This window comes from Podarcis gaigeae (assembly GCF_964106915.1).
Source record: "Podarcis gaigeae genome assembly, chromosome: 2".
NCBI lineage: Eukaryota > Metazoa > Chordata > Lepidosauria > Squamata > Lacertidae > Podarcis > Podarcis gaigeae.
Genome location: NC_139679.1, coordinates 98,565,380 through 98,592,228, shown reverse-complemented (window position 1 = coordinate 98,592,228; position 26,849 = coordinate 98,565,380). Strand labels below are relative to the sequence as shown.

Here is a 26,849-nt window from a genome sequence, read left to right as displayed (position 1 = left end):
ACTTTCATTCCCACCTTGTTCTGGATTTCTTAGTTGTATTTTTTTTTTTTTAGCCTAGCTCCGACATTTCCAGAAAGTACACTTGACAAAGGTCAAAATGCTTATTGGAAAATACTGATGACTCCAACATCTTACTCTTACTGAATCTAGCTGAAGGATGGTCATGAAATTTCTTTAGAACAGGGATGGGGAACCTCTGGCCCTGCAGAAGTTGATGGACTCCAAACATCCCTGACCATGTGGGCTTTCCACCTTTCCATAGGCATCTACTTGGCCACTGTGAGAACAGGATGCTGGACTAGATGGGCCATGGGCCTGATCCAACAGGCTCTTCTCATGTTCACTGCCCATGCTGGCTGAGGCTACTAGGAGCTGAAGTCCATCAACATCTCCATCCTTCATCATGACACACGATGGATGCTGTTACCTTGTTGAGTAATGCCTAGATGGGAGACCACCTGAAAACCCCACATACGCTGCCTTGAATTCCCTTATGAAAGATACAAACATACTTAAGTTTACTTAAGAAAAAACCTTTGCCTTTATTTCCCCTTTACTTCTCTAATCAGGAACTTCCTGTATAATCTACATCTGTGCACTTTGACGGGCTATCTACATATTATATACCTATTTTGAGTAGCGAAGATTTGTGTGCCTACTTAACTCTTCACCCACTTAAGACCATAATAAGCAGAGCTTGCTAGATCAGGCCGATGCCTCATCTTGTGTTTTTTTAATATTATTTTTTTTAATTTTCCTTTAAACAGCTTTCCAAACAATACATTTTTGCTCTGCTGAGCTTATGACTTCCCTTCAACCGGTATCCCATATCAAATCCAATCGTGCAATCTAGCTCTTTACTATATGTCTACAGGATTTACTTCAATCCTGCTAGTGTCTTCAAATTTTTACAATTATCACAGGCCAATGCCTCATCTAGTCCATCATCCTGTCCTCACAGTGGCCAACCAGACGCCTGTGGAAAGCCTGCAAAGTGAACATGAACGCAATGGCACTCTGCCCACCTGCGATTCCTAGCAATCAGTTTTCAGAGGCTTGATGCCTCTGACAATGGAGGCAGAACACAGCCATCATGGCCGGCAGGTGCTGATAGCCTTACCCTCCATGAATCTGTCTAATAATCCCCTTTAAAAGCCATGCAAGTTGGTAGTCATCACTGCCTCCTTTTCTCCACTCCAAACTGCCCTCCTCACACCCTGCTTTTTCCTGAAACCAACACTAGTTTTGGACTTTGCAGGGAGACAAACTGCATTGGGGTGCACTTTGAAGCAAAGATACAGAGTTCAGTAATGAGTTACACCCCTCTTCCTCACTCTGTTTCAATATTCAAAATCTCACCCAGTGTGCTTTCCTTTTTTCAAAACCAAGCCATCAGGGCACTGTTAACTACACTGGGCACAGCGCATAACACTTTGAGAAATGTTTCTGTGCCTCTGAAAGCAATGATTCTTGTGGGTTTGAAGAGCATAAATAGTAAATGGTGCGGCAGGAACAACAATTAACTGGACACCAGCTCAGGCATCTATTCATATTTTTTTGTTGCTGCAGCGGTCCAATGAAGAGAGCATTAAAGTGGTTAAAAGGGAAACCCCCAGTTGCTAGAAACCCTTTAGAAGTATGTATCTTTAGAAGTTCTAAAAATAGTGCACTCCTGGGGGGTTGCACTCCTAAAACAGAGGGCAAAAGTGTACTAACCCGCTAGGTATCCTGCCTTATTTTGTGCTGTCGTGCATCCACTGACGAACGTCAGTAGCTTTCTTTTTGGACATGAGGAAAGGCCAAGCAGCAATTTATGGGAATGGCTGAGAGGGCGAGTCAATGGCAGGTGGAAAAATATGACCACGTTTTAGTACACCCGCAAGGCTCCATCCAGCAGCTTGCGCAAATGGGCACCTTCATGCGTGCAAGGGCCTCCTCATTCATAGCTAAAGGCAAATCCCATTGCATGCTAGAGCAGGGCCATGGCGTTCATTCTGATAATGTTTCCATTTCAGTTGTCTAGTGGACAGCATGTCCCTAGAAGATGTAAAAAATGTTTCGCCTCCAGCCAGCCCTCCCCTTACACTGGGAAGTTGGCCATGCAGTCTCCATAGCCCCCACCAGCCAGTGGTGTTCTCGTCAGCTCTGTGCTTTGGGAAGGGAAATCAGAATGCAGGAACACTGCACCAGTGGATTTTCTAGCTCACAGCCATGTGGGTTTGCCCTACACCTGATGCTAACTTAAATCCTGAAGCCTTAGACCAGGGTTTCCCAAACTTGGGTCTGCAGCTGTTGCTGGACTAGAAGTCCCATCATCCTTAGCTAGCAGGACCAGTAGTCAGGGAGGCTGGGAATTGTAGTCCAAAAGCAGCTGGAGAAATCCTGCCTTGGACTCCAAACAGTGGGCATAAGTTTCTCCTCTTCCTTCTTGCCACTGTGACAGAAGGCAGAAAAGCAGGTATGCTTCCGCCACCTGGCATCTGCTTCTGGAGGCTGAATGAATCTGCTGAATCAGCAACCAGGTGACTCAGTGGCCTTGTTCAGATTCAACAATGGGCCACTGTTCAGCGTTGCATGAGTGAGCCTCGCAACTCATGTGACGTGTGCTCCTGCTCCCCTCCTGTGGCGTGGTCATGAGGAGAGAGTTGAAGCTTTTGCTTCCAGTTGCAATTAACTTCAGTTACATTGGACCATAAACTGTGGTTAATCTTCCGACTGTTTATTAAAACAAGCCAGCTTCATAAATCACAGCTTGAAGACGAGCTTGTTTATGTAAACCATAGTTAAGACTGATGGTGGTGGAGAACCTATCCCAGCTTGAGGGCTTCATTCCCTTCTAGGCAACTTACCAAGTGACACATGCCTGGAGCAATAATTGTTAGCTTACTCTCACATCCCTCTCTATCCTCAGTCCAGACAAACAAGAAGCACATCAGAGTTTAAAGACACCTTCTAGACAGGAGTAAGAACTCAATCTCTCTGAGGTCTCACAATATTTCATTCTTGCGTTATTTGTGGAACTTATCCATCCATTTCTGTTAGTTACTTCAGGCAGAATGAAAAGTATCAGTAGTGTGTGTGTCCCCATATGATTGAACAAAGTTTATTTTTACAGCTACACACATACAATTGTACAGGAAAGGTGCTAAATTACCTTATGTACACAGGACTTTGCATTCAGGAAAAAGAGCTCAACTGTGGTTTTGTCTTTCAGAAAGGAAATGCTTTCAATATAAAACCTAAAATAAAGAAGGAGAAAGTGACTTTATATTACAGTACTTCCAGCTGTAAACGAATAGCAATCTGCTGGTTTGTGCTATAATAATGAGAACACCAGATTAAGGTGATGCTTCGATTGACTTTATGGAATAATCATGAGAGTGATGTTGCACTAAAGTCCAGCTTTCAAGATTCCCTAAGCATCCAGTTGGTCACTGTGAAAACAGGATGCTGTTTTCAATGGGCTACTGGCCTGATCTAGCAGGCTTTTTCTTCCATTTTTATGTTCTTATGGTTACTCAAATACAGTGCAAAGAGGGCCAACGGGCCTGGTGCCTGAAGCCAGCTCCCTACAGAGCACATCCCTTGAGGATCCTGCCATCTTTCATTCTGTGGACATGATCAAGCCAGCATAGATGTCGCTGAGACAGGAGTGTGAATATGCTGGGATTGTTATGGGTATTTTAATATTGCTTTATATATGGGATGTTGTCTACAGAGAGCTGAGAACTCAGATGTCAAAGCAGAGTCATCACATAAGAAGTTTCTTATTACCATAAAGTGAACAATGCAAGTCAGAACCACAGACAGGCAAGGGGGTGATAAACTTATTTCCTGTGTTCTTCCTTTGTGGGATATGCTCTCATTATTCTGAAGAGCATGAGATGTTCATTATTAAGCTGCCTCTTCAGACCATTGCTATTTTAAAGAATATTTCATTAGCTGAAATGTAAAGGAGATAATACAAAGCCAATGTGTGGTATGTTTAGCACAGAAGGCTACTTTAATTATTTGCGAGTTCATTGCCTTAGATCCCAAGGTAAGTTAACTTAAGGTTTGTGGGAGGAAAGTTCTCTGTCCCCACCCTCCCAGCATTGAAAAGTCTCTCCAAAGGATTGGGGGCCATGCCTAAACAATGTGGGAAGCAGCAGAGGTACTGCTGGGGGAAAGGAAATATCACCCCAAATTGGGCAGATTTTTCTCAGTTGAACCTATCTTGCACAGTTGTTATGAGAAGGAAATGGGGAGGTATGTGGGAAGAAACGTATTCTGGCCTTGGAGAAAGGGCATGATGCACACATAATAAAACAATACAGTGTAAGGAGAGTCAGCTAAAAACTAAGAAATTAATGAGTGGGTGGGTTTGCGTGATTAGATTTATAGAAGCGAGAATTGGAAGCCTTGTGGAGGTAGGGATGCAGAACATTTGCAGTCCTGCAAGATATTCCTTGAAGGAAGGGTTCTCTTTAAAATCTGCATTGTGTGTGTGAGAGAGAGAGTATATATAGCACATTTTGAGTCATCTTACTGAGGTTTAAATAAAGAATTTAAAGCGTGATGCAGCATGTTCTGTTAGGAAGTGATAGGCAAGTGTGACAAAGTTGCTCACACAAATGACACCACACAAAAAAAACCCCCACAGGAACCAGCTGGCTATTACCCTGCTGCCTGTGTGTTGACAATTAACTCACTGCACTCAGGCACACTCAGAATGGCAGCCTTACTTTGCCTGGTGCTTCGAAGTAATCATTACTCACCTGACAGCAAAAAACAAAGTCGCTGGACCAGGCTTCTTGGGCAGATCATGATCCAGAACTCTGTGATCTAACTGTAGCCAGATATTCTGACCTCTGGAGGAACAAAAAAGAAGCACCCCCCAAAAAAAAAACAGGGTTAGAGACAGGAAAAAGAAATGAAACAGGTTAGGTTCAGAGCGATAGAGGATGTATTTCAAAGGTATAGTAATCTGCACATGCTGCCCCTCCCCCGCTTTACTGGTTTTTAAACAAACCCTGAATTTTAAATTTAATTTTAAGCAACTTTTAAAAATACATAGTGCTTTGTATTGCTCTAACCACTACTGTTTTAACCACCAAACTCCTGGAGTTGTTGTTGGTGAGGACAGCATTCAGTGCACACAAACTCATCCACACACAAACAATCTATACTGTATATTATATATACTAGAATGTGGGTCATTATCAAAGGAGTCACCTGCCACTTCACCAGCCCCAGTTCCTTTGCATTAAGAAATCAAGCATGACAGCAGGAAAAGGCCAATTGTTCTAAGCAGCCATTATTTATACCTCCCACAGCCAACGTGGCTTCATAACGGATTTGCAATAGAATCTGTGCAGAAGGAATAGCACTGCAGATAGGAAGGACTCATTTGCAAGCAAAATGTATTATTAACCATCAGGTCACTGCCCATAGAGGGTCTGAGTCACTAAGTCCTTGCCACAAAGCACAGTTTGCCCTGTGGATTTTACAGGAGAGAAAGTGGTGTCGTCCATCCACCATGTGGACTGTGTTAGAAAACTGAGATAAAAAGTTCTAATTGAAAAGGGCTCGATTGCCCTCTGGTGGTTGCTAAATTCATACACAAAATGCAACTAAATGGAGAATCACATTGACATGAGCTTTCAAGCTCCCTATAACTTGTCAAAGCAAAAGCTGCTTTGTGTTGTAAGGATAACACTAGGGCCAGCCCAAGACATTTTGCTGCCTGAGGCAAAGAAGAAGATGGTGCCTCCACTTAGGTCCTTGTACAGAAGCTGGCTGAATTAGAAACTGAATCTGGTGATGAGATAATGTGACTGAGGGCAACAGGCTGGTGTAAGGGGTGCATGAAAGGCCATGAATCACCCACAGCTCTGTCTTCCAACTGAGAGAAACAACCAAGGGGCTGCAGCCACTGCCCCACAGCATATGCCATCTGAGGTGATTGCCTCATGCTGCCTAATGGTAGGGCTGGCCCTGGATACCAGTCATTTCTGTAAAACTTAAGAGGCAATTTCTGCAAGATCACCGGGTGGAAATGCTACTGGGCAGGAGGCTGGAAGTGGGAAAAGTATTGCCACACAAACAGCCTGTCCAAAAAAACCCACACACACCTGAAAATAGAATCCCAAAAGGTATTTATAAAAAGAAAGCATTTTCCGTTGGTGGAAAAGACAAAAGACATATATACAGAGACAAATAAAAATCCCCCCACCCTCCGCCTCTATTTTCCAGGAAGGCTTTCCCAAGTGTGAAGTGTTCTTCCAAAAATATACTGATGACAACACAGAAATCTTCAGGGAGATTTAACAAGGGTGATAACATGCAGCAACAGGAAGCCCAGCACTCGTGTAACAGAAAGCATATCTCACGTGTTAGCAAAAGGGTAGGAGTGCAACTTTCTGAGATGGGTGTTTAACCCTTTCCCTAATCACGGTTTCCCTGCTCCAAATTGTCCCTCACATCACTTCCCACCACTACAAATTTCCACCTCTTATACTACCATTTGTCCCAACAAAGTCCCTAAGAAGTGCAGCTGTAAGACTTCTAAAACAGGTGAATAATATAGAATTCTGCACCCACAGGACGAATATCTGATGCTGCCTTTCTAGATGCATTTTGAAGCTACACAACGGCAACACAAGAATAACTATGTAATAAAAGCTTTATTTCCTTACATATATACACTCCAGGTTTGGTTTTGTTTTTACTCCATTTAAGGAGCCTTCACACATCTGACAACTCATGATAAACCATTTTTTAAAAAAAAATCTAATGTATAAACAAAGAAAGATGCTGCAGTACCATTATCACATTGTAAAAGCGTGCCTTAAAAGCAAAAAAATAATAATAAAAAAATAGCTGGCTGAAAAAAGCAGACAGAAGGGAGATCAGTCCAGTAGTGAAAATGCCATGGTGCTGTGTCCCTACCCACTGTACTTCAGAAAGCTTGGGGAACACAACAGGACTTCCCTCAATGAACTAAGCATGCATGCAGGGTTATGTTACATTGCAGAAAGCAATTCCAAATATACCCTTGTCCAGTGGCAATCAGAATTGTTGGACTTCAACTCCCATAATCCCTGGCAATCAGAATTGTTGGACTTCAACTCCCATAATCCCTGGCTGCATTTGACAGGAGCTGCAGTTCAATGACAGCAGCAGCAGGAGGGCACCATTCGGCTACCTGTACCCTAGTCCCAAATCATGTACTGCATGATGGCAACTTCAGCTGGTGTTTCAGAAGACGGTCCCAACTATTTACCAAAGTCTGGAGGAAGTAATGGCTGTGGTTTTCCAAAATACTTTATGGTCTATGGACAATTTCTCTGTGCAGTGCCTTTTTCACTGGAGTTAATATTTGTTGTGCATGTGGTTGGATTCTGCTTTAACTCATGAGTCTGTTGGTGGCCTCCTGCTATAGAAAACTTGCACATTGGGTTATTTTCTTGGCCAGTCCCCAGAAGTCAGTTAATTGTGGAAATGAAACAGACAGTGACAAAGCAAAGGCGCAGCAAATGGAAAGCTATTATTGGCTACATTATTACCCAGCAATTAGAAAATCTTTTTTTGAAGAAGCCAATCACCATTCTTTGGCAACTAGCTCAAAACAGTGGTTTACAAAATGCCTGCATGAACTTACGTATCATCTATGAATGTTATCCCAAAATACTCCTTTTCTTTGAGGTTGAAATGGGAAGCCACCAGATCCAACAATTCCCGTGACAAGAGCTTGGGCTATTGAAGAGAACGATATGAATTAGATGGCATTCTTGCATCCTGTACATAACAAGCTATATTTGAAACAGGGCTATGGTCAAGCAAACCTTACATGTCATGGAACCTTTGTTTTTTTGCTTTTACCCCCAACAACTCTCTGTGTAAACAGAAAATGTGTGTTAAGACCACCTTCCCTTCTTGTACAAATATATCTGCTTCTGCAGCCATGGTGCATGATGATTTTTAATGTTTGTTGTAGACCAACTGAAATCAATGGACCTTTAGTGTGACAAAGTGATTTTTTTTTGCATGCGGTGATACAATATACATTATATCAACAAACCTTATTACCTATGTTACAAATTCTCGTCTATCTCCATATTATGGGTGATGGGCAAAACCGGAGAGATTCTTAGGATGTTGCCATACACAAGACTATCAGACTATTTCTCCATCTAGTCCAGTACTGACTGCTCTGACTTGCAGCAGCTCTTCAGGGTCTCTGAAGAGCCATAAGCTCAGTGGTACTCTACTGCATCTGCCTTGGATGCAGAAGGTCTTAGGTCAATCCCTAGCATCTCCAGGTAGGGCTGGGAGAGACTGCTGTCTGAAACCCTGGAGAGCCACTGCCAGTCAGGGTAGACAATATTGAGCTAGAGGGATCAATGGTCTGACTTCCGATAAGCTTCTGATGTTCCTATGACAACAATGAGCCTGTGTATATAGAAACATCTGGCTTTTGTGTGGCTGGAGCATAACCTACTGTACAGTTGTTGCTCCACTCACCTTTTGCCTCTTGTCCCGCCCACCACTGACTTACAGCTCCTTGAAAGTTGCTCATGAGGGAATGCAACCTTCACCAGAAAAGAGCTTCTCCCACTAACTTAAAGACTAAAATCCATACAGATCATGTACCTACCTTTAAAATATCAAAGCATCATTATCTTCATCATCAAGCAGTGGCTAATGTGAAACTGGCAGTGTGATCCTATTTGTATGTGTACTCAGAAGTAACTCCCATGAAACCCAATGAGACTTACTACCAGGTAAATGTATACAGGTTGCAAGTTACAGCATAATGCTCACCTGGCTGAGGTAGGTATTTGGCCCCCCACCCCAGCTGGGCTTTTCAGCTAGTGCATCCCCAGCTTTTAAAAAGCGAGTACCCTCTTAGAGCCATTGATAGAGACCACTGAACTGGAGAGGCTGGTATAAAGCAGTACTGAAATGATATAATGATGCCAGAAATGCAGGTGTCTCACCTGAACCAGCAGCTCCAACTTCCTGTCATCCAGAAGCTGTACCTGACAGTGTCTCCCTTCTGTCATCTGCAAAGTGAGAGAAGCATAATTAGAAGTAGAATGGACTCTCTGCATTTCAAATAATTGGAATAACTGTCCTTCAGGTACTGCTAAGGTACCTATACCAGGCATGGGGAATCTCTGGTTCCTGGGCCAAATTAAGTCTACCACGGTCCTAGTTTGGTCCACTAGACCGCTATTCTCCAGCCACACTCACCTGGCCCTACACCTGTCATTATACAGTATTTTCTTCTGTTTACTCTGTTATTTTGTCACCAGTGAAGGCCCACCTGAAATATTTTCAAAGCACACTCTCAGGCATTCCACTGAGTTAGTTTGGGTGGTTTGAAATGTTTAACTATTTTTCATCCAAGAACCATTCCTGACTGAAATAAAACAAGGCATTTCCTAAACAAGAATCAGTACAGCCTACACTGCACAGTATATGTAGATGTTCTCCTGAAATGCAAGACTTACTTCCAAGTAATAAAAATTTACCATTGGAGTCTGACTTCCATAACATTTCCGACATGAACTTCCATCATAAAATCAAAAAGACTTTATTAACCAAACCTGCTACCTTAGGCACTTACTTGGGAGTAAGTCCCATTCTTTTTCAAGGAAACGAAGAACACTGCCTTATCACAGGTCAGATTATTTCATCTGTCTAGTATTGGCAGTAGCTCTCCAGGATCCTGAGAATGGTCTTATTACCTGTTACCTGATATTTTAAGGCTATCTTCTCTCCCATAACCATTGAGTAAAAATACATGTGATCTGGCAGCCCATCTCTTAATACACTTAATATGCAGAGATGGTGAACCTGTGGCCCTATAGATGATGTTGGATTCCTACCCCCAGCAGCCTGAAAATTGTCATGGATGATTGGAACTGTAGTCCAGCAACATCTGGAAGTCCACTGGTCCACCATACCTGCTGTAATGAGATGGATCTACAGCCTTTGTTTGGTTGGTATACGTGTTTTTAAGTGCAACATCCTAATTTCTAGAAGGACTCCGTTAACTGAAGATTTGAATGGGAAATCTTAGACTATCTAAAACTCAGCCCTATGTTTTAATCATGGCTGGCTGTGGTGTGAGCTGGTAGATTAATGGTCCCAGAAGACATACATGTGCTGGTTGCTTCAAAGGCTGACTGAGGAACTTTGTAAGGTCAAAAGAAAACGGAACAAAACACAGCGTAACTCCTTTTCGCTTCCTCCCACTCTGATGGAGAACAAAGGTTCTTTCTTCAACTTTTACAAGACCAAAATAGTACACGACACAAAATGTTGAAAGTTCAATTTTCTGTCAAGTCAAAACGTTAGTGGCTACGGATTCCACGTGTCGAATGCCACAATAATTGAAGAATGTTTTATTCCAAAGTGACTGTCAGGAAAAGTTGGGGGGAAAGAAAAAACTCTCCACAATGTAAACTTGGTTTTCCTTCTGAAACCTCAGAAATTTGGAATAAAACCTGCAGGATATTTATGCTACTCCTCCACAGGAGCAGCATCCTCTTGATGCACAAAAACATGCTGTTAGAGGCAATATTTTTAGATCCCACCGTGTCATCAAGTTATATGTGTCACCAAGTTATACAACCAACAAATTTAGATGCTATATAAACAGGAAGCATTTTTTTTTTTACCAAAAAAAGAGAGCGCCTAATTTAGGAAGTGAAAAAGCAGGGACAAACCTATCTTTCTAAATACAGAATAACTTTGTAGCAAGGAGGTCTTTAACGAAGGTATTTCCAAACTTGATTTGTTCTTTGCCTGGAACCGAGATTTTATTTCCTCGAAGAGGAAACACATTTGTTTAGACAAGTAACACCTGTCACCCTCCTCTCCTCTATTACAGGATTGTATTTTAAAGTTGCAAAAGTAGATGCATTTTTTTAAAGAAAGGGATAAAAAAATAATAACTCAAGCATGAGTGCTTTCATTTTCAATCCATCTGCAGAATCTCAGGTTGCTAGTAGCAACCTATCAGCCGTTCCCCTCCCCATAAAAAAAGTGAATGTATCTGCACCTGTAATTTGAGAACAACTTTTAAAACCCCATGGCTTTTTAAATAATCTTTTTCAGAGGTCTAACCACCTTTAGATATGATGCAACCAAACACAGGGCCTTTTTGATAGTGGCACCTTAGTTGTGAAATACTTGACCAGTACCAATTTAGCTAGCTTTCAGTGACCGGTTTTATTTGCCTGACCTTTCAATAGATGATCAATTTTATTTGAGCTGTTCTTTTTCTGTTGTTTTGACATTTTTAAATATTTATTGTTCTATTTAAATTTAATTGTTACATTTATTTTAAATTGCTTGTTCTCTTGGAAACTTATGTCAAAGGTAGAAAATGCTGCGCCTTGAATAAGACTTTTTCCAGATAAAGAATGCTGTAAAAGTTTGGCTCAGACCTACATCTTGCGTGTCTGTGCATATTTAGTTACTTTAACATAGTTTCAAGACTACAGTATGACTGAAAGCAGATACCAAAATGCATGAGCTAGTTTTGTTGGAATTATTTCCAATATAGCTCAAAAGGTTTATAGGTTTGAAGGGAGGATTTTATATATATTTGATTTAAATTTCCAAAAGATGATAATATGTTCCTTTTTAAAATATCCAGAAGGAATCTCCCCCATTCCTCCAGCCTTTTTAGCTAAACTAGCTAAGCTTCTTGTGGAATGTCTCTCTGATTTAAGAGTGGTTTATCTCATATTAGCTTAATCCTGTTACCAGATGAATGAACATAAACCTTGGTTAATTCACTCTTAATTGAAAAGGAAAAGTGTCTGTGTAGAGTTGTGCCACTGTTACAAAACTGGATTAAACCCCAGTATCTCATTATAGTTGATTCACATAACCAAAATTCTACCACTTGCCAATGGCAGAATGCAGAGGGGGGTGGAATCTAAGAAGCCACATTTTAATCAGGAGGTTCTGAATACAAAGGAAAGGACCTGTCAGTTCATGTTATAAAGTAATGAATAAAGCAAATTTGTTCTCAAAGTTGCTAACTAGCTTGGATCCCATGTGGCTAATTGACAAGGGGAGGGAATGCAAATTTGCCCATTTCTGCCCCAAGACAGTTAATTTTTCAAATATTGATTGAAGAAAATCTGCAATGTAACGTTTGAGTTCCAATGGACTGAAAATGCAGATCAGTCAAAACAGATGGATCGAGATCAATACTATACTCCCTGAAAACCCCACTCAACCTACCCTGGTGTGAATCGGCAGAGTTCAAGTGAGGCCCAAAGTACATGTTGTTATAAGCAGTGCATGCCTCCTCTTCCTCTCATTACGTACCAGTAACGTAAAGAAGCCACTTGCCATGCTATCACTGCACTCAGCATTTCCTAAGCCTATCAGCGTCCAGTAGGAGTCAGGATACAGCAATGTTTCAGGTCCATCTACATCCTACAGTCCAGGGTAGGCTCAGTTCAAGTTCTAGAGGAAAGGGTCAAAGACTCCAAAGGCAGGTAATGTAACCAAAGGAAGGCAAGAAGTCAAGTTCCCAAGAGCTACCAATAGTAGCATAATTCTGGAAAGAGACTGGGTTTCAATGGAGAGCAGTACCAGAGAAGGGAGTAGTCCCTCTGTCAGGCATTCTTCTTCAACAAAACCGGTAGTGGATGGCAGGATGGAACAGTTTTGTTTACCTGACCCCCTGGCAAATGAGTCACTGCTGCTTGCCAGGAGGGGCAGGAGGGGCAGCAGGGAGGGCAGTGTGGTGTAAACCAACTGAGAGGAGTACTGGGTTGTCTCCACTGACGTGTTTGCACCACGAGTCATAACAGAGTGGAAACAAATGGACCCAGTTTCACTGGTGGTCATAATTCACCTCCTGGCAGCATCACAGAATCATAAACTACTAAGCACATCAAAACTGTATACGGCGATAAATATTTTGGGATATTTTTGGAGATGCAATAAAAATGTTTTTTAAAAAGTTGAAGTGTGAGTCCCAGAAGGATCAGGAACGGAGGTAGATGGTGCACTGATGGAGATCTGTGGGAGGATGAAACAAAGACCACACCAATTTGCAAGCCCTGTTCTTAACTCGGTGGCTGTGGGAACTGGATGCAATGGCAGGGGTGGGAGAGTATGCAGAAAGCAAGACAGGTAGGGAATCAGAAAGATACGGGGTGGGAAGGGAGACTGGTAGCGGTTGCGCTTATGGTCACAGCAGGTCAGAAGAAGAAGAAGAGTTTGGACTTGATATCCTACCTTTCACTTCCCTTAAAGGAGTCGCAAAGCGGCTAACATTCTCCTTTCCCTTCCTCCCCCACAACAAACACTCTGTGAGGTGAGTGAGACTGAGAGACTTCAGAGAAGTGTGACTGGCCCAAGGTCACCCAGCAGCTGCATGTGGAGGAGCGGGGAAGTGAACCTGGTTCACCAGATTACGAGTCTACCGCTCTTAACCACTACACCACACCAAGCATGGGGCCCCATAGTGTAAGATGGGAGAGTGCTGCTACTTCTTCACTAAGCAACCCCAAGTGGCTGACCAGATGGGGGACTAGCGCAAAGCTTAAGGGGCTCAAACCCAGCCAATGCCGACACCTACAAAACCGGATGGTGAAAAAGAAGAATAAACTGCCTGGGACCTGAAGACTGGCAAAAGGTGGAGTAAGCTGGCTGGAAGAAATAAAGTCAAGGTGGTCTTCTGCTGGACCCCATCGTTGTTCTCCCAGGGCAAGCAGCAGTCTATGAAAAGCATCTGCAGCTTAACGCCTTTTGGCTGATGTTTCCATCGTCGTTTCGGCTGCGCGGTGTTAACTTTGGCAGGGTCTCAGTGCTACTTTGGGACAGTTTCAAAACTATTCAGAGAAAGCTTAGTTTTGATTCTAGTGCAGTATTTTTCGGTCTATGTATAGTAGGGTTTGTTTTTAACAAAACAAAAAGAGGAGGGGGGAGGGAGGGGAAACTGCTTGGCTCCTGCAGAGCATCAACTGACTTTCATATAATCTCCACCAGCTGAGCCAGTAAAAAAAATAGAAAAGAAAAACTGGCTTGGTCACAAGCGCAAAGCATTCCCCACCCTGAGAGAGGAAGGCACAGCGCCACTGCATATTCATCAGGGCTCTATGCACACTGTATCTCCTGCCTTTTAAAAACACTCCCAGCCACCACACACACAGACAGACACACCAAATTCCACACCAAGGTGACCCAAGTGTTGCACCAAGGAAACCAAGTGCATATATTTGCTTTTTCTGCAGAACTTTTATTCTGTTTCAAAGTACAAAGTTTTAAAAGGCTGCCATATTTTTTTTTGGAAGGGCTCCATGAACTGTTGGGATTTGGAGCAATTTGACAGGTAGCTCTTTGGGGTGGAGGTAGAAGTCAGCCATAAACAAATTATAAAGAATCATGTGAGCAGGGCTTTTTCCTGCCCCCCTCAGCCGGAACTCACTGGAATTCAGTTCCAGCACCTCTCAAGTGGGCACACCATGGCCATTTTAAGAGAACAAGGAAGGCGTTCATGGTGAGTTCTGGCACCTCTTTTTCTAGAAAAACTGCACTGCATGTAAGGCACCAGCAACCCACCTCTCTAGCACTTTAGATTATTTCTCCTACTACACTGTTCTGTGGCCCCCACATATTTAAAACGCTCTGCCATCTGTCACCATGGCTTCGACAGGGAAATATCTACTAGATTGAAGCATGGGCATGGCAGATGACAACAAAAAATTTATCATTTATACCCCGCCCATCTGGCTGGGTTGCCCCAGCCACTCAAGCCCCTCAGCTCCAGGAAACTGCAAATCAAATACTAGTTGTTTGTGGTCTCAAAGGAAACCATCTTTAACTCCCCTTGGGGGCTTTTGAAATTTTGCCAGACATTTGTGATTTTTTTCCCACTGTGGCTATAAGGACTGGAAATTTTGTTTCCCTAAATGAAAGCTGGAATTGTTGTATTCTACGAGAGTTGCCATATGTCTGGAATTTCCTGAAGATAGTCAGTATTCAGCCCCCGTAAACTGCGTCTGGGCAAAAATCGCTGAAATGTCCAGAAAAATCAGGACATATGGCAGCCCATGTTGTTAGTGTAGATTTTGGCAATTTCTTTTTTTAAAAAAGCAGCTCCAAAACTCTTTTCTTTTCTTTTTTTAGACTTTGCCAAAAACCCCACAAACCCCCATAAATTTTCACTTTTTGAAATATTTCTGGACTTTCACTTTTTGAAATATGGCAACTCTATATTCTGCAAACAAAGCACAGAAAAGAAATGAACACCACACATATCATATTATATCACATACACACAAACACAGACATACATCCCTCAACTGCTACAAGTTAAGAACATAATTAGAAGCCTGATAGGATAGCTCTAAGCAACTACTCTATTACAAATTTAAAAATGGAAAACGTAATGCTGGTGGTCAACAAAAGAAATTTAAAGACTGTCTCAAGGCAAATCTAAAAAAAAAAGTTGTATAAACACTGACAACTGGGAAACACTGGCCTGTGAGCGCTCGAGTTGGAGAACAGCCTTTATCAAAGGTGTCATGGGCTTTGAAGACACTCGAACTCAGGACGCAAGGGAGAAATGTGCTATGAGGAAGGCACGCTTGGCAAATCCACACCGTGATCAACTCCCACCCAGAAACCAATGTCCCCACTGTGGAAGGATGTGTGGATCCAGAATTGGCCTCCACAGTCACTTACGGACTCACTGTTAAAACCGTGTTTATGGAAGACAATCTTATGAGTGATTGCCAAAGAGGATAGCTCTAAATACTGAGCCAGTGAAATACTTCGTGTACATCTGCTTTCCTTGCCAGTAGTGCTGCAAATTAATTAAAGCTTGTGCTCGGCACACTCTTCCCATACAATGCTGGTTGTACTGCAAGCCATAGTAACCAGGCAAAAGCTCATGAACATGTTTTGTTCCAGTATCTTGCGTAGAGTTATTGCTAAATCTCCTGGGTAATGACATGAGATTGGATAATTCCTGTAGTAACAAGGCAGCAGCCCTAGTTATATTTGCTGCTGACAGGCGGCAAGACAGAGCCAGGAATTAAGTAACCGTCCTGGGAGTGCGGGACCCTGAGCTGCATTTCCATAATTTCTATTGACTCCAAACCTTTAGCAGATCACTTACCCCTGCCTCTACTTAAACTGCTGTATCTTCATAATGAACAGCGTAGACACTAAACTTTCCACATCAGAGTTTTGCACCCATTATAATTTATATTTTGCTAAAGTGTTTTGCTAACTCTATACAGACACTAATCGCTTCTGCTTCTTCGTGCTTTCTATTGCTGACACCCGAAAGCCCGTATTAGGAGTATCTGATATGGGGAACATTCTTTAGGGCATTAATGATGATGCAGTGTTCATCTTTCTGAAGCAATTACCACCTAGAGCTACACTGTTACTCCCCCTCCAGATTCATGTCTCAAAATTAGTCAAGGGATTATAATGCTATCTGTTGGACTAGAAGAGTTTTAAAATGGTTTATGGTTTGATCATCAGGCAGCTGCATCTTGATGGTTTGGTATGGCACTTTGGCTGTCTTTCACACACGCATACTGAGAAGGATGCAAATGGATCTGACAGGACTGAACTTCCATGACTCATTTCAACCTTTCAATAAGGGTGTGGATCAAAGGGTCCTTTCTAAGAGGCTGCTAATGAGCTCAGTGCCTGCCACTGCACCTCCCAGTGCCAAGCATTGCATCAGATGAAATGGGGGACAAGGGAAGAGCAGATATCACTCATGAGACGTTGAAGGGTTACAAAAAATGAAAAGAGGCATCTGGATCTTTGGAATACCGGTAGTTCTTAGCTTGCCGTAACCTCATGTAAAATCATTCTCCTCTGAAGAGTTCCAACACTGTAAAATGTGCAAACACGCTGAATCTGAGACCAGAAAGTATAACCTGAGTGATGACTGGGACCAAGAGAGATGGAACTTTTTCACAAAGTAACAAACCCAATGCTTGCAACAAGAGCAATAACTACTGTACTCAGAGCAAACACAGAAACACCTCTACACTCCACGTACATCAACAGTTAGAATCCCAGAATTGTAAGGGACCACAAGGGCCATCTAGACCAACCCCTGCAATGCAGGAACCTTTTGCCCACCGTGGGACTTGAACCCACAATCCTGAGATTAAGAGTCTCAGGCTCTACCGACTATCCTCCCTCCCATGTTCTACAAGAGGAATCAAGCATGATCTTCACGTAGAACTTGCAATTATTGTCTAATATTCAATACCATTCTTTGCAGCAGTTTTACTCTGAAGTTATTTAATTTAGGCCACTTTACAACAACCAGCACAATAATATGCCTCAGAAAAAGAAATTCATATAAATTTATCTTACCTCCAAACCACACACTCTGGTAGGTTTTAAAGGGCTGCATGAAGTGCGGAAGGTACAATGCAAAGAGCGACAGTGTTCCCCCACCTAAATAAAAGCTATTTGGAGCAGAGACTCACACAGTCCCAGACTTTCTTCCGTTGCCATGTAATCTCTAGGAAATGACCTTACTGTTTGTTGCTTTGATTACAGATTGAGAAACAAAAGCTTTCCCCAGTGAGCAAGGCGGCACGAGATATTAAAGATTTGTACAGAATGGGAGGCAATCAAACTTGAGAACTTTTATTGTTAAGATGTCCCGTTGCAATAGTTATTTGCCCCTTATCATTTCCAGCCTCACCTCCCCCCCCCAAAAAAAAAAACACTTCCAAAAACAAACTCCCCCTATAATTCCAGTGCAAATCACTATGTGGGTTCAATGCAAATACAAGGTTGCCAAATGAACATTTCTCCTCATGCAGCAAGTATGTACGTCAGGGGTGGCTAGTTTGTGGGCCTCCAAATGTTGTTGTAGTACAACTCCCATCATCCCTGACCATTGGCCATGGTGGCTAGGACTGATGGGAATTGGAATCCAGCAGCAATTGGAAGGCCAAAGTTTACCCCCCCCCCCGGTGCAAGTGTATTCACCCCTAAGCAACATCAGGCAGAAGCAGTGTTCAGCCCAAATTGTGGGGAGCTCATGGGCAAGAAGCTCTTAGAGGGCTCCCATCGCTCAGGGGGTGCTCTTCCTCACCACTGCCATTTCACTTGCTCTGTCCCTCTAGCATCAATCACCACAAAGGGAGATCATAAGGAAAGTAGAGGGTGTTGCTCCATCTTTACATCCATTGCGTGTTCAAAATGTACAAGGGAACAGGTTGCAATAGTAAGGAGCAGGAGCAGCTGAGTGGAGATGCTCCAGAGCTTGGCAGTGCAAGCCTCTAGTCTAGGTTCACATTTGCAAGATTTGCATATGTATGCACAATTGCTCGACGCTTGAGGAGTATCCAAACACCACAAATTTCACAGCTGAATGCGAGGGGCAGAGTCATGCTTATGGGGCTGTGTCCCATTCCCTGTTAGTATTTCACGCCTCTGATGCTGCTGATGAGATTGGTGTAAATCACATGCCTGTCTGGGAAGAGTATGGGAACAAAAGACAGTCTGATCTCTTCCACTGTATGTACTATTTTACTGTACTTTTGCTTTTATTTGTTCTTCTCTCGGAGCTGGAGAGAGAGAGGACACCATGATTCCTTTGTCTGTATATAGTGTGTGAATAAATACGTAGATTAGCTAGAAGATGTTATGCTAGAAGATTATTGTGCATATATCATTTGATATATATCGCTGCAGCACGCTGGAGAAGAAATACCTTTTCCAGAGCTGCGCATACCGGAGGACGCTCGAACTTTGGGGGCTGCTGGGGCACCCGAAATTCCGAAATTCCCCACATGCATTTGGTACAAGTTCCTGAAGACCCTGTGCACATACACACAACTCGGAGAGCCCTGCTTTTCTAGGGCTCTCAGCTGGACAGAAAGAGAGGCAGAGCGAATTCAGTTCATGCACCTGCTTCTTCTTTCAAAACTTATTTATATGGCATGTTATTATCCGATTCCCCCTTGGGTAGTTAATTAGTTGTTCATAATCTTAATAGCACAGAGCAACCAAAAAGGAGAAACTTCTGATATTTTCTGTCATTTGCTTAATAATTTAATTATATATACCCCACCCATCTGGCTTGGTTGCCCTAGCCACTCTGATTATGTTATATGAATTGCATAAATAACTGCAGTATAGTAATAACAATTTTAGATCAGGACTGTTCCTCTTATAGGGATCAGGAACAAAAATATTGGTTCGCTTCCTTTTCCCCAAAGAAAATAGGGAGAGATTAACTCACAGACTTTCAACAATACTGAACCATCTATTTCAGCTGTCACCCAGAATCAATGAATGATATGACTTTTAATCAGCTAATTAATCAGTTAAACCTGTATACATTTAGTAAAGGTAAAGGGGACCCCTGACCATTAGGTCCAGTTGTGACCGACTCTGGGGTTGCGGCGCTCATCTCGCTTCCGGGTCATGCGGCCAGCATGATTAAGCCGCTTCTGGTGAACCAGAGCAGCGCACGGAAACACCGTTTACCTTCCTGCCAGAGCGGTACCTATTTATCTACTTGTACTTTGATGTCCTTTTGAACTGCTAGGTTGGCAGGAGCTGGGACCGAGCAAAGGGAGCTCACCCTGTCACGGGGATTCAAACCGCCGACCTTCTGATCAACAGGTCCTAGGCTCTGTGGTTTAATCCACAGCGCCACCTGCTTTCCCCTCCTTTGTGAAAGAAATTTTGCCTGAGTACTAGTATTCAAATTAATAACATTTTTTAAAAAAGTTGTCCATCATCAGGGGCAGATATTTTAAAATATGCTGTTCAATTATTCCGACCAATCAATCAACTAATAATTGCATATTATTATTATAATAAGAATAATTATAATACTTATTGCATATGATAACCAAATATTTTTAAAGTACATGCATCTCCAACATTCAATACCTGCAAATAGTTATTCTAACTCTCATTACATTTAGTTTCAGGAGAAGCAGCATTCTGCCAGACCCATTCAACCTACTTCGCCAGCTAATAGGCAGTAATTTTAGAAATCTCCCTGCCTCCACTGAACAAACACTGTTTTCCTCTCCTAGAACCAAAATGGAAAATACATGTGTGCAATAAATGTGCCACCTGTGCAGAGGAAATAATAATAATTTTAAAAAATAAAGAACAAACATCAAGCCCACACCAAAAAGGGGCCAACTCTAAGCCATTTACAAGTTAAATCTTCACCAGCTGAGCATAGCAGTTCAGGTATGGGATGTACTAAAAACAGATGACAAAAAACACTCATTGGGAACTATGGGAGCTATCCAAAGGCCCAGAGAAAATAAGGCAGCTTGTAAATGCCAGTTGACATGACTACTAAAACAAATGCAAGCTACCAACAAAGCAAGGAATGGATCTTGGAAAGAAATGGAATGGATTACAGGGGTAGAGCACATGGGGAATGACAGACCTTAAGAGACTGCAATGATGGCTCCTGAGACTGGGATGACAGCTTTGAGACTGGATGCAACTGGGTTCTGAGGAAACTAATAGTGCTCTGCAGGTGCTGGCAATCAGCAGATTGTTGGTTCTTGCAAAGGCATAAAACTTTGCAGACTAATTCCACTTTTTGCAAGAAGGTGTGTCTTTATCTGCTGCACACCTGGCATTACATATGAAGTCAGGTGTAGAGTATGGATGTGTGGCTTGGACAAAACAACCTTGCACCAGGCCTAATCAGGCCTGCAGGCCAGAGAGGTTCCCCACCTCTGCTATATACTAATGAAAGATTTCCCAAACTTGAGTCTCCAGCTATTGTTGGACTACAACTCCCATCATCCCTGACCACTGATCCTGCTAGCTAGGGATGATGGGAGTTGTAGTCTAACAACAGCTGGAGACCCAAGTTTGGGAAACCCTGTACTAATGCAAAGAAAATTGAAATCTAATAGCTCAGCCCTATCTTGCACTTTTAGTACTACTGAAAGTGGTAATCCCATGTGTTATGGTAGAGGACTTTTGAGTAGGTACCAGACATTACAAAACATCCACAAACCTCTTGAGTTCAGATTACACTTGGCCATGAATCTTGCTAGGTGACCTTGGGATAGCTAGACTCCTGACTATTGCTCATAACGGCTGAGAGTGACATGAACTGTGGTCTAGCAACATCTTAGGGCACAGGTTCCACACCCCTGACGTATGTAATGAATTATACCAATACACAGACATTCATAGGTGTAACAGAAACATTCAAAGCTAAGTGCTAGATGGGAAGTGGCCTGCCTCCTGTCTCCAAACACATCCTTTGTTTTCACAAGTGATCAAACACTGGAACAAACATGGGTAGAAATGGGCAAACTGCCTTGCTTCATATTCATTTTTAATTTGGAGGGAATCCCTTCTCTCCCAATTAAGACTATGACCTTTGCCTGCTCAGCAGAGTACCGTATTTACCAGGGTTGTGCTGGACAGGGAAAACTCTCCCCATGTGAACATAAGAACAGCCTGCTGGATCAGGTGAATAGCCTAATCTATCTAATCCAGCACCCTCTTCTCACAGTGGCCAACCAGATACTTATAGCAAGCCCCAAAGCAGAACCCGAGTACAACAGCACTGTCTGTCCCCTTGCAGTTTCTGGTATTCAGAAACATACTGCCTTCAACAGTGGAGGCAAAACAACAGCCATGTGTAGTTCTAAGGCTTGGCAAGAACTGTTGAGTTTTGAGTTTAAACAAGTATCATGAAGCAGGGATAAGCGTGGGGAACAAAACAGTAATCATGAGGAACAGAGAAAAAAGGATGAGCAACAGACGGCAGTGTAGAGAGACCTGAAAGGATGCAAAGCAAAGAGAAAGCATGCTGTGGGTACAGTGAGAAAGGGGGTGATACGGGGTGCAGTCAGACCAGTAAACAAGGGAAAGGAGGAGGTAGCTGAGAGATGGAGATATAGAGAACACTGTAGGGGGGAAACAGAGAAAATGGGAAAGGTGCGGGAGGACCAGTAATCACCTGGGACACCTAAAGAAAATAGGTTAAAAGAAAACACTGAATTAAAACTGAAACAAAATGCCCTTCTTTGGATAACAGCAAACAATGCAGTCCTCTTAGAGGAGGGAATGCAAATGTAGCCTTCAGAGAGGTTTCAGCTGTCCCCCCACCCCACCCGCAAGAATCTCAGGTGAATTATTAGTCAATGAGAACACAATGCCATCTTTGTTCCATCCACTTCTAACAGACTCAGCCTTTTTCTCAGATAATCTACGAATTCCCTCAGCATCACCTTGTGGCTCTCTCCTGCCCTGACATGCTCCCCCACTTACTCCTACGTGATCCTCTGATCCTGTGCCCTACTTCTTGTGTGTATTAACAAATGAACTGGCTGAGCAGGAGATTTGCCAGAAGCCCTCCTACACAGCAGGTAAGAAGACTAGGCAGACGTCAGAAACTCAGGCAGCGGGAATACAAACGGGAGTACTACTGCTTGATGGGGAATTCCACCTGGAAAACTGTTTGGAAGAGGAAATATTTCAGAGAATTAAGGGACAAGTCCACAGGCCTGATGCACTGGCTCTAGCAGAAGCAATAGCACCAGTTCTGCTCACTTCCAACCAGCTGATAAGCAGTGCTAAGGCAGAATGCACAGTAAAAAAGTGTGGCGTGGATATTATTTATTTATATTTCTTTTATTAATCACTTCCCATGAAACACCCTGAAACTATTAACAATAAAGCATCAGCAAGAAAAGCATACATATAAATGCATCTAGTCCAATGTAGACAAAGACTGGCAATGAAGTAATTTTAGCAATTAACAGATAAAAGGAGGCACCATTACATAAATGACCAACCAAGACTCCCTGTGCTATACAGTCATCCGGGAAGACCAACCTAGGTCTAAAATTAACATGAACCCAATGTTTCCATGGTGTTCCATACATACTCATCCTTCTCTTTTGTTAACCAAGTCAGTAAAACAGAACCATGCTCCAAAGAAGTGAGCAGTTTCTGCTTGCCTTTTCACTGCCCTTATTTCAGGTGTCAGTTTTTTTTAACCAAAGTGATATTCCAGATCAGCTGAAACCAACAGCTCTGTCTGGGCATTCTGCTCATGGTTAACATGTACTTCCTACTCTAGCAGGAAGTGGAGACATTCTGAATAATCCCTCCCCTAAGTGTCCACACAAATGGAAAATAAATGTCACAAGGGAGGGAGAGAGTCCTCATGTATATAGGCTTCCATGCAATTTGGAACTAAGCCTATACACACAGAGACTTCCCCCTTCCTCCAGACATTGGAATTCTATGTGTGAATGCCAGGGGGGATGGCCCATATGTTGATTTTAGTAGAATGCAACAGATAAGTCTGTCCTCAACTTCTAGTTTCTAACTATTGCTAAGTAAGCTGCTGCTAGCATAAATGGCAACAATTATTTGTATGGCAGGTTTTTGTTAGGTCCTTCAGAATGAGATAGCAAAGTTATTTTAGGTTACGTTGCACTTTTGGGTGCGCTACATTCTTCAAAGTTGTTTTTTTCTACCACAATCTTTCCACTAGATCACACTGCCATCTCACATGGAACCTGGCATTGTACTTTCTCACTGACAATGTGGGTTTAACCTTTTTGCAAGCAAATCAGGATGAGTGCTCAAATAAACTGGTTTACTGGAAGCGACCTTACTTCCAATGTATGTATAGGTTTGCCATGTAAGACAACAAAACCCCAAGTATAAAAACATAAGGGAGCTGATGAATCTGAAATCACAGAATTGTAGAGTTGGAAGGGACCCTGAGGGTCACCTAGTCCAACCATCTGCAATGCAGGAATCGCAACTAGAGCATCCATGACAGATGGCCAATGAATCAATGAACATACAATTCACAGAGGCCCAGTGAAACTGCCACATCTTCACTGCTTACACAAAAGGCAGATGAAGCCTCTTTTGGATGCAATGACTGGGAAGGCTTGTCTCTAGTGTGCTCTGCCTGCACCTCAGATGGTGGAGGAACACAGACAAGGGCCTCCGATGTTCATCTGACCAAAAGGGCTGATTCATATGGGAGGAGATGGCTTAGAAAATACTAACACTGTTGATTTTCTACAGCCAGCCAGAGTAGACAGCTGGATGCTGCAGCATCTGTGCCATCATTACCATAAACAAAAAGAGAGATGTGGTGCCAGCCAAGGGTACAATTGTTGACACAGCAGGTCATGGTGACGAAGCTCCATGCCTGCTATTCTAGCTGTGAAGTCTGGCTGACCATGACTGCCACTTTGTGCTTTAACTGTTGGTACCTCAGAAATGGAAAAACTAGCTTGTTTACAGCTACAGCTAAAAAATGTTGCAGATTTTTTTAAATTTTATTTTTGGACATAATGCATTGGCCATTCAGAGATCCAACAGCAAGCCTTGCTACAATATTTTAAGTGGAAGCTAAGCACATGGCAATCAGATTGATCACTGTGTGATTGGCCTCCTCTAAGGGGTTACCATCCAAACTGTGGCAAGCACCAAAGTCCCCAGTTCAACCCGTATATCACAACACTTATGAATGTCTGCCAGTATTTCTCAAACTTTAGTATCTGGCTGTTGTTGGACTACAACTCTCATCATCCCTAGCTAGCATGACCAGTATGATGGGGGTTGTAGTCCTGCAAGAGCTAGAGACCCAAGTTTGAGAAATACTGTGTTTCAGGAACTGTGCCAGGAGAGCCAGTGTGGTGTAGTGGCTAAGAGCGGTAGACTCGTAATCTGGGGAACCGGGTTCGCGTCTCCGCTCCTCCACATGGGTGACCTTGGGCCATTCACACTTCTCTGAAGTCTCTCAGCCTCACTCACCTCACAGAGTGTTTGTTGTGGGGGAGGAAGGGAAAGGAGAATGTTAGCCGCTTTGAGACTCCTTCGGGTAGTGATAAAGCAGGATATCAAATCCATACTACTACTACTACTACTACTACTACTACTACTACTACAACTACTACTCTTCTTCTTCTTCTTCTTCAACGGCGGAACAGACTCCCTCAGGAGGTTGTGGACTCTCCTTCAATGGAGGTTTTTAAAGCAAAAGCTGGATTGGCTGTGCATGTTTTAGTTGAGATCCCTGCATCGCAGGGGGTTGGACTAGATGATCCTTGGAGGCCCTTACAACTCTACAATTCTATGAACTCACTATTGGCATATATCCTAGTAAATGTCCTAGTTACTGCAGTCATCTTTGGGCCCGATATCCTAGGGATTTCTGAGAACGTTATCCAAGGACAAAGTTGTTCTTCCCCTGGTCAAGCAACAAAATGATGAGATAATGCTCTGGTAGGAGTTTCGCAATGCTATTTGTTTTCCCAACACCTAATGAACATAATAAATGTTCTCATCTGAGAAATGACATGTTTCTCTTGGAAAATAAAATTAAAATAAAAGAGTAAAGGCAAAAACAAGGAGCTAACCCAAACGTTGAGGCAAAATTTGCAGATCTGAATAAGCAATTGGTTTGAAGACAAAGAGAGAAAAGTGTGCATGCATAGGAAGCAGAAGATAATGTTTCCCAGCACTGACAGCATTATCCTCTTTGCAATCAGCGACAATGTGCCATCTGTACAGGAGATCAGTGGAATTACCAATGACTAATTATGACATGGTAGTCTTCCCTGTTACAACTTGGCATTAAGGTTCAGCATAATTGGGATACTGAATGATGCAGTAATATTTTGAAGCTGAGCGCTGCTTTTTTTTAAAAAGCTATTAATTGAAGATCCAGGAAGTTTGAAGTTCGATTTATACCAAGGCTTTATGCTTGAACTTGGAATAGGAACCGTCCCAACTGCTGAAGGATTTCTACTTGATTAGTGTCATTTGCATGGCCTATCTCATAATATGCTTAACATGCAGGAGTAATTCCAAGAATCCAGGGGCAACTGTATTGCATCCCAGTCCTGAAGCTGACCCCAACCGGGAAGGGCAGGGTATAAATAAATAAAAAAAAATTATTATCATCATCAAAGGGGGGATTTGTTTTGGGAGGGGGATGACGACGACTGCATACTCCTCCACAAAGCACACCAAGTTAATAAAGTTTCTTGGGAAGCTCACAAAGCAAGATAAAAATGTGGAAATCCTGTATTTCATGGTGAGGGTAATTCTTCCTGTGATGTCATTACAAGCTCAACATGTTCCTGATTGGCAAAAAATTGAGGAAGCCCCTTTAAAAAAAAGGTGTCCATACTGGGGATCCGAAAACTAAACAGGTGGTACATGACACACACAATAAGATTAGAGGGACTATGACTTGCCTTAACCCTCTCCTTTGCTTCCAAAATGTTTGACACTACTCTACTCCTAAATGTTTCTATCGGTATATCGGTATATCTGTGTTTAATGCTTAAGTAATATATTGCTTTGGTATGTAGAGTGGGCACAGCTTAGACTTGAAATTTGTTTTATCATTACTCACTGCAAGACAATGATAACTGTCCAGAAATTGCAGCTAATTCAGGATTCACTGGCTTGCCTACTGATGGAGCGGAACACCTTTAAGCATTATGAAGTCCAGCATGTGAATGAGCTTCGAGTTCTCTTCGTCAATGCCTTGAGTCCAAGATACTAAGAGAAGATCTCTTCCTTTTTTTATAATTTTTCCCAACATACTGTCCTACAGATGTTTTGGACTACCCATCATCTTTGTTGGCTGGCCATGCTGGCTTGAAGCAATGGGAATTGTTACCCCAAGCATCTGGAGGGCAACAGATTGGGGAAGGCTGATCTGTTACATAGTTTGGTTGTTAGTTGCCCATAACTCACTACCATAAAGCAGCATGCTCAACATACAAGCTTACAGACTAGCCAATTCAATGTGGCACAATATATTTGGGGCTGAAGTCAACTTCATC

The 26,849-nt window shown here is 42.6% G+C and overlaps 1 protein-coding gene across 12 annotated transcripts in view; it reads right to left on the bottom strand.

Moving 5' to 3' along the window:
• Positions 1-26,849, bottom strand: part of FRMD4B (FERM domain containing 4B) — a 236,393-nt gene that overhangs the window by 108,040 nt on the left and 101,504 nt on the right. For all 12 annotated transcript variants that reach the window (XR_014560473.1, XR_014560474.1, XR_014560475.1 and 9 more), the window contains 4 exons: positions 8,982-9,047; positions 7,643-7,737; positions 4,758-4,850; positions 3,155-3,239 (listed from right to left, as the gene is read on the bottom strand). Coding sequence is in view for 6 of the 12 variants with exons in the window: in XM_083723363.1 (XP_083579489.1) it covers positions 3,155-3,239; positions 4,758-4,850; positions 7,643-7,737; positions 8,982-9,047 (339 nt within the window). In the remaining 6 variants the exon portion in view is untranslated. The remainder of the gene's footprint in view (positions 1-3,154; positions 3,240-4,757; positions 4,851-7,642; positions 7,738-8,981; positions 9,048-26,849) is intronic.